Source organism: Lemur catta, chromosome 11, assembly GCF_020740605.2.
Source record: "Lemur catta isolate mLemCat1 chromosome 11, mLemCat1.pri, whole genome shotgun sequence".
Classification (NCBI taxonomy): Eukaryota; Metazoa; Chordata; class Mammalia; order Primates; family Lemuridae; genus Lemur; species Lemur catta.
Genome location: NC_059138.1, coordinates 24,990,220 through 25,005,899, shown reverse-complemented (window position 1 = coordinate 25,005,899; position 15,680 = coordinate 24,990,220). Strand labels below are relative to the sequence as shown.

General features: G+C 39.2%; 2 protein-coding genes across 6 annotated transcripts in view; both read right to left on the bottom strand.

The window, feature by feature from the left end:
- CADPS2 (calcium dependent secretion activator 2) overlaps positions 1-15,680 on the bottom strand; it is a 438,625-nt gene that overhangs the window by 286,493 nt on the left and 136,452 nt on the right. The window lies entirely within an intron of this gene.
- On the bottom strand, positions 13,236-14,758 carry RNF133 (ring finger protein 133). Its single transcript, XM_045564930.1, has one exon. It carries the CDS (start codon positions 14,438-14,440, stop codon positions 13,310-13,312), a length of 1,131 nt encoding a protein of 376 aa, XP_045420886.1. The 5' UTR covers positions 14,441-14,758; the 3' UTR covers positions 13,236-13,309.

Here is a 15,680-nt window from a genome sequence, read left to right as displayed (position 1 = left end):
ATGCCACGTGTGCTGAGGGAAGACTCAGGGCCCCCTCAGGGCATGAGTTCCAGAAGGAAAAAAGAGTTTTGACATGAGGGAGGAAGAGTAGTCATCTAAAGCAGGAATGAAAATCAGTTCTCTTGGCCCTAGGCGTGGAGGACAAAGGAAGGCCTGCAATCACAAGGAAGCTGTTTTCCTCTCTGTCCTTTGTCCCCCAGCTAGGTCTGGGGCCCTCCACTTTGCACATGCTCCCAACCCTCTCACAAAGTGTGATCCCCCAACCTTTACATCTTAATCTCACTCAAGCACCACACCCAATCTCCAAGATCACCCAACATCTCTTAGATGTCTCGCTGGCATCCTAAACTTAATGAGTCTCAATTCATGGGTTCATGATTTTTCACAATATTTTCTCTACCTTCTGCCTGCCTCAGCGAGTCTCAGATACCCATTTCGACCTTTGAGGGACCTGAAAAAATTCCTGACTCCTCCTTATCCTCCGTGCTGTTTTCCCCAACACACAACTTGTCACTGCACCCTGCTGATTCTGCCCCTAAGTTCCCCCCATGTCCTTCTTCACCTCTCCACCTGCCCACAGCAGTTCTCCACGCCTCGCCCTGGGACTCCCCGTGAGGAGAGCAAACAGCCTCCTACCTGGGCTCCCCGCCTCAGAAGGTTTTCTGGCAGCCACCCTATTCCTGCCCTCACTTCTTCCCAACATATACTTTTCACTGGCAGTAAATAATTTGTTTTTCAGATTCTGGTCATTTCACTCCTTCTCCAACTTAAAATCCGTCACTGGTTTTCCTCTAACATCATCCTCTGAAGTCCCATTTCCAAATGTCCAATACTACATCTCTGGCTTTATCACCAGTCATTCTTTCTTTCCGGATATATGTGCTCCAGTTCCACCAGCCTTTTAAAAACCTCCCATTGTCCTTCTCACTGTCCCCTAACTATCTTGGTCACCCTTCAGATCTCCACCCTGAAGTTGACCCTTCCTCAGAGATTTCTTCCCTAGTCACCCTGGCTTGGCTAGATCCCGTGTATGTTGTATGCGTCTTTTCTTTTTCCTTTAAAGTACTTATCACGTTGTAACTGTAAAATTTAAGTAAAAAAATTAATTCATATCTGTTTTACTCACAAGACAGTATGCTCCATGAAGAGAAAAACTGTTTTCATTCATCACTCTGTCTATAGCACCTACCTATATAGCAAGCACTTAGAAAATACCCAAGGGATGAGTGAGTGAGCAGTGAATGAGTTGTTTGGATGGTTAAAGTAATGATTTCATTCCCCCACTCGTGCATCTCCATGATTTAAATAATTAATGAACCAGTAAGGTTCACCAATTTACCATCATATGCTCATATATAAGAAAGAAATCTAAGGCATGGACCTCGTCCATGGCAACAGGAGAGGGAACAGTATTACAGAAGGAAGGAATCACAACAAATAATGTCACAGAGGAAAGGGTGAGCCTAGTTTTGTGAGAAGCAGCTGATTGACAGCCTGGAGGGCGGGGCTCACAGAGGAGAATGGTGAGGAATAACCGCTGTCCAACAAAGAAGGATAGTTCAGAGATGTAATTTGATACAGGAAGCAACAGAAAGCACTGGCATAAGGCAGCAAGGAAGAGACCCGTTGAAGGAATATTTTGGAGGGTATTTAGCAGAGGAATAGTGGGTAGGAAGGCAAAGATTTCAGCAAAACTAGGGCAGACTGTAAAGTTGTGAGACCCATCCACGCACTTGTATCATTTAAATTATTAAAGAACCAGTAAGGTGTCCTGATTTCCTATTATATGCTCATATAAGAAAGAAGCATAAGACAGGCACCTTGTCCACATGAAGGGGGAGGAAAAGGTATCCTAGAGGGAAGCAAGCATAATCAGTGATGTCATAAAGGAAGGAATGAGACTGGTTTTACAAGAAAAATAAAATTTATGTTGTCCAATAAACATGATATTTAGTAATTCCTATGATCCGTGTTCTTGCAGAAATACTGATATAAAGTTTTTTCAAACAATTTTTCAGGTGGTATAAGTTACGAAACTCTAACAATGATGAGTTTAGTCTCAGTAAGTAGCAAATATCTTAATCTTGTATGCTTTTGCAACAGTCGTCAAGTTAAAGGAAGAAAAAGTGTGGCTACGTGCAGAGACTGGTCTCAGAACTGGTCTCCAGGCCTGGGGGGGGGACACACACCAGCTTTTTGCTCTGGGCCCCAGGATTCGCCATGAAATTCTATCTGGAATACCAGCAGGTGCCATGTGGGTGCTGAAGCTGCCACAGGAATTACATATATCAACAAACCCACCGAGAGGCAGACATTCTGTCTCCATAGAGCTCTTCGCACATTATCCCCTTTAATGCTCATGACCACCCTGTGCCTTTTCCAATAGCACTCTCTTTTACAGGTAAAGTGGTTTAAGCTGAGGAGATAAGTACTGGCCCAAGGTCACAGAGTTATTGGGAGAATAGAGAATGAATCCTGGCCTTTGGATTCCAAAAACACCACTATCTAACCCCACCATGGGTGCACCTCTGGCAGCCAGATGTCCTTCTGGGTGCTGGCCAACACCTGTGGAAGTATCAATTCATGATCTTCTTGTGAAAATGCCACTGAACACATAACCGATTCAGCATGCAGATTAGAAGCCTCACATCAGAAAACTTTAACATACTATGTATGTTACATTTCTCCACATTTCAGTGAATTTTAATTATTATGTGGCCTTCTATCTGAGCACCACCAACTGCCACAATCCCCATTCACCTGGTCAGGTTATGTACCAAAGAAGTCACTGAATATCTTAACAAAGTCATGGTTCATGAATTAACAACAAAACTGAAATATGATGACTAGGAAACTCTATCTGCAAAGGTAAGTCTGTTCAGCTGTCCAAACAAGCCTTCAAATACACATCTCCACAGAAGCCCTTATTGTTCACACATGGTTGTTGATCTGAACCATGCACTGCTTCTTTGATTCAAAAGGATTTTATAATGACGAGAAAAACATTATCTGGTTGCCAAATCATTGTGGCTATCTATGAGACAGTTCTGGGAAGACTGCCAACATGTGTTCAGCCAGGAAAATGTTGAGAAAGTACAAGAGCCCCACTTATGAGAGATGTATTCTTCTCCTTAATAATGCCAGATAAAATACTGTCTCACAATACCCATCATCTATGCTGTCCTTGGAGAAACAGTGATGCAGTTTTTAAAACTATTTTTCAGGTGTTATCAATTCATGAAGCTGTGTTAACTGTGGTTGAGTTTATTCTCACTGGAAATCAAATAACTTTAAGATTCCCAGCATATAAACATCAGTATTCTTTTTCAGGTCACTTTGTATGCCCAAAGCCAGGCAATGGATTTTCCATTGGCACCATATCGTGCCAGTCTCTTTAGCCAGCCAAGCCTCCCTCAATCCACTTTTCCAGGCTCCTCTTCCATTGCTCCTGAGAACATATTTTCTGTTCCAATAAAGGGGAACACTTGTGTAGCCCTCCACGCTCTCCATATGCTCCCTGTCCCACACCTCATCCATTTGTTCAATAAATATTTACCAAGACAAAGTATGTACTGGGCAATATGATCAGTGCTGGGAATATACTCATAAGCAAAATGAAATGGTTTTGCTGCCTTCCTAGAGCTTAGAGTGGGGCAAATAAATGGCTACACAAACTAATATGCCTGTGGTTTCATAAAGTCTAGTAAGAGTTTCTGGTGCCAGGAGAGTTTGTAACCAAGTTTTGAATCTAGCTGGGGAGGTCACCAAGGCTTTCCCTAAGGAGAAGAGTAGAGATCTGACGACTGAAAGTAAGTAAGTACCTTGGAAATGAAGAGGAACCAACAGACGGTGGGTGGAGGGAACACAGCCAGGCTAAGTGGGCCTTGGGAAGCCTCTCCCGGCTGCAGTGAAGTGACCGAGGGTTCAGTGGTATGTGAGGAAGCTGGAGGGGTAGGCTTTGTCAGGCCTGGAAAGGCCTCTGGTCTTTATCCCAAGAGCACAAAATGCCATCCAAACATGTATGACAGGGAGTCCCATGATAAAACATGCACTTTGAAAATAGATGCAATTTGTTTTGAGGGCATTACAGGTATTAACCCTCACAACCACATAAGGAAGGAGCTAAGTACCTATCTTAAAGATTTAAAAAAAAAAAAGAAACCAAAGCATAGAGAGATAAAGAGACACGGCCACAATTACACAACCAGAATGTGGAAGAGTCAAAATTTAAGCCCAGTCTCGCTTTAGAGCCCCCTTCTTTACCACTAGGGGACCAAGTTTGGAGATTTACCAATTTATGGCTCATTAAACTGCACTGGAAAGGCCAAGGAGTGAACGGATAGGTGAGGATTAGGAGGACAGTGTGCTACTGTTATTCTCCACCGCCTTTGTGAAGCGTTGCACAGCTTGATGTTGCTTCCTCACTCTGAGCTGTCTTAGCACTGCCCCACACTCACTGAGGACGTGAATCATTCCCGTCTTGTTGTGCAGCATCACTGTGCCTCTCTCCTGCCCAGGCTGCGAACTTCATGAGAGCAGCACCTTTATAGCCTCTGTAATGCCAGGTACCATCAGATACTTAAACTTTAATGGAAACGATTAGGCTATTATAGTAATGAACTTTGGAAAGTTACTGAATCCAAAGGCTGGTGTTATGACTAGTACGAGATGACGTTTTCATGGATTTGAGGTGAAACAAACAAATATAAGGACCACAAAGAACATTTTAATAAAGCTAAATTTATTTAATGTTCTAATAGTTGAACTATGTATAACAAGTCACTTCTTTTGTAATACAATGTTATTAATCATAAATGGCGGTGTTTTTGTCGTTGTAATGGTTAATTATCTTTCTTGGCAAAAAACAAAAACAAAAGCTATACCTGACCCTTGTTTTGATTTATTGATTCATGAATTTCAAAGGTTTGGAAACACTGACTTAACCAATCCTATCCTTTTACTTGTTAAATGTGAAGAAATCACAACTTAAAACTGATAGCAAATAATCTATTTTATTTAAAAAATAAATTTAGGTAAAAGATACCTCTAGACCTTTATCTATAAACGAGCAAACAGTTGCTCTCACGAGACCCTTCTATAACTCATCTAAATCCTTTACAACAAATTTAAAGCCCTTAGAGCAAATCTAAAGCACCAAACGGTCACTGTCAATGCCTTCTCACATTCTGTTGTAGGAATTGAGATGAGTCCATACCCAAATGAACATAAATGTGATTTGAAAAGTATAAAGCTTTTTTCTAAAAAAAAAATATATATATATATATATACATGATATTCCCATCATCTTATCAACATTATGAAGTTGTTCTAATATCAACTTCTAATATTGGCTAATAGAAGATCCTTTAGTCTTCCTTTGTACATATTTTCCAACTAACTGATTAGCTTAAATTTCCCTAAGCCAATGGCAAATTCTCTTTAACTCTGTAACTACAGAGACTGAAACTGAAGAATTTACCAAGCCACTTGTTACAAGTACAAATATAAAAGAAGTAAGATCACTGGGCCCTACCTGGGCTCAAAATCTGTATGACACTGTGTAACAAAGACCAGGACCCTGAAAGGGAAGAAAAATCATGTTGCTCACAGTAGAAAGGGGAGCACTGACACGGAAAATATGAATGTCTAAAGAAAAGCTTCTATACGCAGACACAAAACTAAAGAAGATACTACTTCTCTCAGACCCTCCCCACATCCTTCTCTTATTTCATTCAATGTTTCATGGTGTGATAGAAAAGTCTGAAAATTCCTTGTTAGGCTACCTCCTTCTAACTATTCTGTGAAGATTTTTTGGGGGTTCTCATTGTAATGATATAGAAAATAAATTTTTAAAATTTAGTATTTGCTTTTGGAGCCTCATAATATCTGATGTTCAATACATCCTTGAAATGATTTATCTTTATTAAATGCAACAAACAAAACATGTTCTCTTCTCTCTTACAGCTTTATAATATTCTAACTTCAACTGTTTAATTCTGTTCACCTCATCTGCCCTTCTATTTCTGTGCCACTCTCTTCAGCTGGGAAAATAATGTAACAAAATGCAGAGTGGCATCAGAAGATCTGAGAGTTCAAGAGTGATGCAAGCTAAGAGACTCTGAACCATTCTGGGTCAGTTTCCTCACCTGTGGAATAAAGGTAACATAACTTTTTTGAAAAAATTATTTTTAATTGACAAATACTTGTATATATTTATGGGGTACAATGTGAGGTCTTGATATAGCTTACGGTATAGAATGAGACTTTTCTCAATGTAATTTTTTGAGTATCAAAGGAGATAGTACAGTGAAATAAGCTTTAAAATCAGTGCTACTCAAAGTGTGAGCTGTGGACCAATGCTGGTACTAGAACCGTTACCTGCCCCTCAGCAAGTATAGCAGGTCCTCAAATAATGTCTCAATACTTCAAAGGTATAACGTTGATTGGAGGGGGGGAGAAAGAAAAAAAGATATTAAAGAAATTGATTCCTGGCCGAGGCCACTGTCTGTGTGGAGAGTGCACGTACTCCCTATGGGTTTTCTGCGGGTACTCCAGTCTCCTCCCACATCTCAAAGTATCCATTGGGTTCACTGGCATGTCTATACCATACTAGGATGAGTGAGTGTGGGGGTGTGTGTGAGTGCAGCTGGTGATGGAAGGGTGTCCTGTCCAGGGCTGGTTCCTGCCTGGTGTCCTGGGCTGCTGGGAGAGTCTCCAGCCACCCTGGGACCCTGAACTGGAATCACTGAGTAAATAATTATCTTGTTTTTATTACTTGTAAATGTATGTATAGTTCACGTTTTTTCCATGTTTGACATCAGAAGTGTTTTAGTCTTGATTTAGAAGTTTGGTGATATTTTTGTGACCAGAAATATGGCTTAAGAACTTAAATTTTGTTTATATCAATTAGCCTGTGGTAAAACTGGTTACATTATAAGTCATTTCACTTAAAGTCACAGTTTTCAAGAACCTATCAACTACATTAAGTGAGAGTAAGTTTTTAGAAACTTGCAAAGTCATGTGATACTGCCATGGCATCCAAAAGCATAATTTTCCCAATATTTTATTATAAAACTATTTAACATACAGAAAAGTTAAAAAAAACTTTGTAGTGAGCACACATATACCTACTACCTAGATTTTACAATTAATATTTTACTCCATTTGTTCTTTCACATATCTACCTAACCCTCCATCAATTCAAATTATTTTTGTTAGACATTTCAGCGTAAGTCAAATCTGTGACTTTGTATTTTACAAAATATTCCACAATGGATTAGAAATCAATACATACTGGTCCTTTGCTGCAGATACAATGTGTCTCAACAAACTTTTCTTTGAGAAAATGAGTGATGTACCAATGTTGACACAGAAGTTGGGAGAAAAGATATTTCTAAAAACCAAACCTTTAAATTTTCCACAATACTACCAGGACACCAGAGAATGAGTTGCTGCCCTCTCAAATCCTAGGTTTATAAAACATAAATCTTGAGGACAGCAAGTTATTTACTCTTGATAATCCAAGAGCCTACAGCAGAGAAACAAACTTCCAAAATAAAAATGAAAAAAAAAATTTCTGGAAAGTAAATCAATTTCAAAAGCAAACATTCTGTTAAGTTAAAGAAAAATGAACCCAAAACTTGTTGACTAAATTGCCCTGGCATATAGTGGCTCTCAATAAACATTTGTTGAATGGATTTTGTAGTTTATACCTTATATTTTTTCTCCAGATGGCAACTGTGCGTAGAAGAATAACAATGTTACTGCTTTTTAATTCCAGAATCTGATTCTTGGGATTGTAAGGGACCTCAAAGGTATCAATCCAATCACCCTTCCAAGCCTCAATTCCCTCACCACCACCACCACCACTAAAACAACATCCAAACAATATCACATTCCTTTAAGAAGGAGAAGCTCTGCTCTCTGAAGGCAATAACCTGTCTACAGGTACAACTCACTTCTGGAAAGTTCTGTGTTTCCAGGTGGCAAGGCTCTCCCTTAGCTGTCATTCTCTCATCCAGTTCTAACTCCTGTAATAACAAAGAAAATCTAAATTCTTCCCAAGTCCGTTCTTCAAGTGTTCAAGGGCAGCTGACGCTGTCTTCTGCCTTCCAGGTTAAACATTCCTCAGATCTTCCTCAGATTAACTAGACCATTTACTATCCTGGAAGCTCTCCTTAGGCCACAATTCACTCTTTCCATATGGGTCCTAGAGCAGGGTCTTCATGCATTTCTTTCAGGTCTTTCTTCAGCTGTTTGTCTTCTTAGTGACATCTCTTCTATAACACTTAAAACTGCAACTATCTTCCACAGCTTTCTATTGTGTTTTATTTTTCTCCATAGCGCCTATAACTATTTAGCATATGACATTTATTATATTTTCTTCCCACTATAAAGGCAAAGAGTTTTTGTATGATTCACCACTGTATTTCCAGGGCAATCAATATTTGTTGAATGAGTGAACAAATGACTCAATGAAACTGTCATCTGGGTAAGATCCTATGGTGTATGAGAAGGAAAGAACAGTAATTGCTGCTGTTAATGCAGAAGATGCCACGTTCCTTTGGAGGCCCCACTTACATGCCCAGTGGCTCATCCTGAACTTATTTTCAGTGACACTTTTTATGGAAGCTAAACCGTATCTCCCTCCAGTCTTTGTAAAGTTGGTTCATACATTCAAACCTAGGAATTTACATGACTTCCTTCTGAATTTCATCTTTGGTCCCCTGTTTTAGTATGCTGATATCTTTTCAGACCTTTAGGGAACAGGTGGAATTAAAAACTCTCCTCTTCCATTGTGGGCTACCCAGTTGAGTGTGTGAACTTGCTCTTTGGAACAGCCCTCTGGCAGTGGTTCTCAATCATGTGTGCACATTGGAATCACCTGAACAACTTTAAAAATTATTGATGCCTGAGTCCCAGCCCAGAGGTCTGGAGTGCAGCCTGGGCATTGAGAATTTTAAAAGCTCCCTAGCTGATTCTGATGTGCAGCCAAAGCTTAGATGCACTGCTCTATGGGGAATACAAAAGGGAGTTAAGAGAATAAAGGATTCCAAATGGAAGCAAAGATCTGGTTGAAATCAGATAATAAACACTACAACTTGGGTGCTATGGAATAGAAGTAACAAAAGCAAATATCAGGGATGATTCAGGATAGGCAAATGATCCTGCAGAAAAAGCATAGGAAGCAAAGAATTCAGAAGCACTTGGTAGGGTAAAACGAAAATGACTTACAATTGGGTCTAGGCTGAAGTTGGAAAAGAAGAGATGGACCATTCAGGAAAACTTTGCTTGGGATGAGAACAAAGAAGAAGTCTGAAGAAGTTGTGGAGATGACAAGTCAAGTGAGTTCAAAGAGGGAATTCTGAAAAAGGGGCTCTAAGTTAGGAAGTTCTCAAAAGAAGACAGAACCCAACATGTGGCCACAATGGAGTACTGCTGAACTGGAGAAGAAGGCTGCATATGTAGAGAAGTTTTGGAATCAGGGTTATCTCTTCCATCAACAGGAATGAAAAATATTCATGGCAGCACCTAAAATCATCAAGGGACACAGTAACTTGGAAGTCTGATGAAGATGACTCCATAATTGTGGAGAGAGGTATTAGAATCTGTGGCATGGCTGTGGAAGGTGGAGGTTTTGGTGGATGGATTGTGGTGGAACGACACTAACACTTGTGCACAGGGAGCAGACCACCTCCTTTTCTAAATAGTTCTATAGTTAAGGTAATAGTTTCTATAATTAAGGCACACTGCCCCTCCCCCACAAAGTTCTTGCCTTTTATAAAACCAGGTTACCTTAAGATATTTCTATGGTGGTAAATGTAATAAACTGTAATCTTTATTTTTCATCATTAAGAACTAAATATTAGAGGAAAATGCAGTAAATACCAAACCAAAGAAACATTTTTTTTTTAATTTCAGAATATCACAGGAGTATACACGTTTGGTTATATAATTTGCTTTTGTACAGTTTGAGTCAAAGTTAAAAGTGTGCCCTTCACCCCAATAGCGTGCACTGTACCCGTTAGGTGTGAATTTACCCAACCCCTCCTCCCCATCCCACCTGGCTTGATTTCCGTTGAGTTTTACTTCCATATGTGCACATAAGTGTTGATTGATCAGTTCCAATTTAGTATTGAGTACACATGGTGTTTGTTTTCCCATTCTTGCAGTACTTCAACAGGTGCTCACAGTCAACGACAGAATGGGCTGATGGAATTGTCATGGAAATGACGCCTTCACAGTATCATCATGTGAAGATGTCCACTATTTGCTTCCCCAAACTCGGATGGTTCCCCCACTTGTTTCCTCCATGCTGCTTCACAAGCCAGTGAGTGTGGAGAAGAGAAGACTCCAAGTGTACATAAAGCTTAACTCCCACCATAAAGGCCAGATCCCTGGCCCACTAAATCCTTCAAAGGGCTCAATAATGCAAACAATGGCTGACCAACATTCTCTATAAGACAATTGTATTATAATAATTCTACAGCGAGAGGGATACTATCAAAGTAGTGTGTCATGTAATATGAGGTTCTCTATAGATGGGTGTAAATAATTCCACCTATAGAATCACCCAGAGTTACAGTCCTCAAGAATATTTTTCACTTTAGTGAAATACTAAACCTAATTTATCCGAGTAATGGTGAAAAAAGCAAGTTAAATTTTTATAAAGAACATCAACCCCCTGCTGAACAGGCAGTAGGGAATCAAAATTTTATTACCAGAGAATGCAAAAACATAAAAAGGAGAAGTACAAGGAAAACCCATTATGACACTGGTATTAGAGGCAAAATAATCCACATCACGGTCCCATGTCATTATGTCAAGATATATTTGCACCCCTAAGTACAAGAGAAAATGGTGTAGCCCAAAGGATAGGTAAAAAATTGACTACAATGAATAATAAATACTATTCAACACAGCAGTGCTATTTCTAGGTCCTAGTTATTAAACCCAGAGTAAAAGTGGTTCATTGATTTGTTTACAACATTCGAAAGGCAAGGATTAAAACTGCTGTTTTATTCTGACATAGAAGAAACAGCTATGTAAAGCACTCAGTTCACCGCCTGGTCCACGGAAGGCACTCAGCAGACAGTTCCCATGTTCACTGACTGGACCCTTCCTCTCCCACCCCAAACACAGATCCTAATCACCCTTTAATAACCATTCACTGGAAATTACCAGATTAAACAAGGCCATTGTGTTAAATGTTAAATGTCCATATTAACAAAAGCAATCTTATACAAGTGTGCACATGCTAATTTCTTACATATAGGGTAAGTCAGGCCTAAGGGTGACAATGAAGAACAAAGGGGGAATAAAGGAAGAAAAAGGAAAGGAAGAAGAAACTTAGGAGAATGCAGAGGAAGAATGGAAAGAGAACACAATGGTACTGTTAGTGTGAAGAGCAAACAAATTCCTCAAGTGCCAGGTCTCTCCTGGAACAAGTGTCCCAGAAGAATTTCCTAGGAGTATCTAGAGCTGTGATGATCCTAGAACTCTGGGTTCAGGGACTGCCAACACCACAGATGCATTCATTCATTTTCACAGCTCCCGTGATTTTCTTGGCAATCGGTGGAAATCACTCTAGCCACACCAGCCCCCATCAGTTGCTAACCTCTAGGGGCAGTGACAGCAGCCAGTCTAAGATGAAAGCTTATCCTGGTTTTGGAGCTGATTCTTTCGGGGTGGATCTCATGGAGGCTTCAGTGTCTTCTCACTTAAGTGTGGTGCTTAGTTCCTCGGGGAATGACTTTACTCTCCCAGGGTAAACTCAAAATGACACTTAAAACAGTGGCCCTGTTAAATCCTCCAGTAGCCCTGGTGCTATGCATTTCTTTCAAAAAACAGCTCTTGTGATTGGCATAGTCAAGCCTCTCCAAGGTTGGGTGTAAAAAAGTCTGTGTGTACCACGAAAGGCATCACCTTCACCCTAGTCATCTGCCTAGTTTAAACTGTGTCCTGATTCTTCCTGGCCTTAGATGAGTGCCTCTCCTCCTTTAACCAGTCTTCCTTGGGTTTGCAGTTACAGCCAACTCCTGCCATTCTGCCTGTGTCTGAATTCCAGTATTGCTAGCAGTGAGCAACTCACAGTATTCCACTCCACTATGTCTCTCTCCAGGGTCGAGAGATGTTCCAATCCCAGTGTTAGCCTTAGATAATTCAAAGCTACTCATTAAAATTACACATGCTAAACTGTAATGATGAATTCTGGGCTAAAATTATGATTAAATATTTTGTCAAAGTAATTTAGAATGAAAATTTTCAGCATCAGTACCCCATTATTTTGTATGATTGGGATAAACAGCTCAGTTTTTTTTCAGATTAACACATAATAGTGCATTATGAAAAAGATATTTATCATTATTAATTCACTCATTCACTTATTCAAGAATACTTAAGAGCCAGGGACTGTGCTAGACCCTGGGAATGTGGTGAACAAAACAAACATGATCCCGAGATGTCCTAACAATAATTTCTACATTGTGGTACTTATCTCCAAAATAATCTGGCATATTTTAAACATTTAAAGGCAAAAATAATTAGTGGAGTAGGGAGGAAGAAAACATGGAAGTAAACATGCCAAGACTAAATATCATAGGAATTCTTTACCATTAAATCTATGTATTATGAACATGTTACAATTATGGTAAATTATATTGGGCACTGAAGTACTTGCTGTTCACTTAGACATTGCTAGTATTTTTAAAATTGCTCTCACTATGCAGATCACATGCAATGTACTAACTGCTTGAACAGAACTATTTATCAAAAATAAAAGTAATTAAAATTCTGTACAGCAAAATTTTCATGCCAAGAATGGAAAAAAACACAATAACTTCAAAACTAATGTTACTATAAATATATTATTAAAAGATACTTTTTACTCTTCCTAGCACATAAAGGATAATTCATGTTTTTCAAACTTGATAGTTTCTGTATTAGAATGAATATGCAAATATATTAACAATTTTCTTACCAAAATAAAGCCCAATATATATACAGGAAATATTTAGGAAAAAAAAAGTTTGTCACTGGTTTTAACATACACATATACATAAAAATAAACATATATATACTCACAGGAGTACCATACATTGACAAAAAGTTACACTTAGCAAAGGTCAAAAATTAAGCAAAAAAAAATCCTGCTAGGCCTTTTTTTCTGTCTTTGAGGTTTCACAAAGGATATAGAAAATTACCAAAGAAACAAAAAAGGACACAAAACCACACTTCAAACAAACTGCTTGTCAGTATTAAGACCTGATGTGACAAACAGGTTTAATCCACTTCCTCAAAGGCCATGCCATCAAGGTGAAGGATGAACAACTTCCACTACTGAACTAGGGTGGCTGTCATTGTGCTGAGAAGTAAGGTTCTCCTCCACATGAATTACTTTATCTGATGGTCTTGCAGGAGGAAGTTCATTATTTGTCTCCTCCTCACCAGGTGATAGGGTTTCAGGCAATTCATTGGACATTAGAACTTGCAAAGATTCTGTTCCATCTTCAACATCCACTTGAATCCCTAAAGCTTTAAGAATGTCACATTTGCACATGGGGCATGTCCCATGGGACAAAATCCAGGGGTCAATGCAATTCTTGTGGAAAAAGTGTTTACAAGTCAGAATACGAACTGTATCATTAGGCTTATAAGATTCAAAGCAAACCACACAGCTATCTCCATTTGGATTTATCTCCTCATCTCCTTCTTTTAATACCCGGACTTGGAGCTGGCCAAATGCATTCTTGAGATCTGCTGTTAATCGTTGCCATCTCCTGGTCTGAATCCTTGCTACCCAAAGTCTTCGAATATGATAAAAGATGAAGTAGGCTAAGGTAGCGGTTGTGACAATCACAAAAGAGACAAAATAGTGATTCATCCAGATGATGTGTTTTCTCCCCACCTCAATCATGACTGTAATGTGGACTCCCTTCTCAATTAAATGGAAAATTTCCGTACCTTTTAAGTTGCCAATCATAACCACAACAATGCCTTCAAACGTCTGATGAGACATGGGGAACACTTGATTGCCAGTTCCTGGAAAGTTATAGATGATCACTCCGCTGGCTCCCTTCTCTATTGCCACCTTGATTTTCTGTGTGAAAGTACAACCTCCCCGTTCAATAAGGGCGAGCCAGGTCTCTGAGTTCTTTGATCGGCTGAAACTGGTGTTGGAATTACATGCATGTTGGGTTTTTCCCTCTGGTGGTACTATTACTCCTGTCACTCTCTTCAAAGCGGAGCTTCTTCCAAATACTCCAGTCTCCCCTAACTCTGACAACATGCGATTCCCGACATGAAATGATATGTTCATGTAAGCAGTCCAAAAAGCACTTGCTTGGCAACAGTTCTGACTAAAAAGCCAAAGAAAACTGAATTTTACAAGCCAGGAAGATCCGGTGTTGTTTCTCCAAGTGTCATTCTTGAGTAGATGCATGTCTCTCTTTGCCTAGGGACTTAAGAACCAACCCGACAAACAGATGTGACTTCCACATCTGTTGAAAATCAGTTTCAAATAATGAAGAGAAAAAAATGTTGTGGATGAAAACAAGATCCACTGTCTTCCAGCATGTTTTCCTAAGAAATTCTTAAAGATGTCTTATGAGTTTCAGATGTTTTATTAGAGAGAGGAAAGAGAAAAACTTTAGATTGAAAAATAAATCCCAGTCTCATTACTGTGACTCTGGATACTGCTTACTGTTGTGTGGTATGATTGTGACATACAAGACGAAGCAGCCAATTAGGTAAGAGCTTAGAGCGAACTGCAAACCTATTGGCTCAAATGTTTCAAATGTTGTTAGTAGTGATTTCTATGTTGTTAGAAGATGGCTTCAATCACTGAGCTACGTATAATAGTAGCAGGTAGCACATTACAGTAAAAATTTAACATAAAATTCATACACTTGCTCTTTAAAACATGAAAGCACATGCAAGAATGCTATATAATTATCATTTTTCCTCACAAGTAAAGGAAATAGTTCCAACAGAAGGCAAGTTAAAAAAAAACAATGATAAAAGTTAACACTGGGCAAATGTGAGGTAAAAGTGGCGAACACAGTAACACTACTTTTATATCACGTTTGGTCACAGCGCTAATTTCTGATTTGTCATATAAACCACTGTACTACATTTATTTAACCCAAGCTTGCTTAGAAGTGGGTTGGTTTTGTTTTGTTATTTTTGTTTTTAAAAGTAGAGGATGCTGCTCAATTTCCTTCCCACCTCAATTTCTCACTCTTCTGTCGACTGTACATATGGACTAAGTCGGACAGGAGTAAAGACAGAAGAGGGGAAGCTCACTTCTCTGCAGACCCTACCATCTGTTCTTAAACAATATTTTGAGGGAAGAAGAGAAAGGGTATAGTGGAAAAGATTAAATATAGCAGTATTAGTTTAGCAGAATTCAGTTTTTAAAAATGTAGCTATTGATTTTAAAAATAAAACTTTCAAGGTCTCCACTTAAAGTTAACCATTGACAGCAGCAACTATTAAAGGTCATAGGCAAATGCTTTTAACAAAAATTTTTCCAAACTCAACAAACATCCCTGCTTAAAGACCCCACAGGCACTGTGGACTCTGCCTACAGTTTTGCTACTCTCATGTCAGTGGCATGACATGACTTCAAAGGTAAAAAATGACACGTGAACTAACAAACACAGGCAGCCATGGTGGCTGCT

Bases quoted from the DNA above. Each gene is read 5' to 3' on its own strand.
- RNF133 (XM_045564930.1), bottom strand. From the start codon at position 14,440: ATGCATCTACTCAAGAATGACACTTGGAGAAACAACACCGGATCTTCC.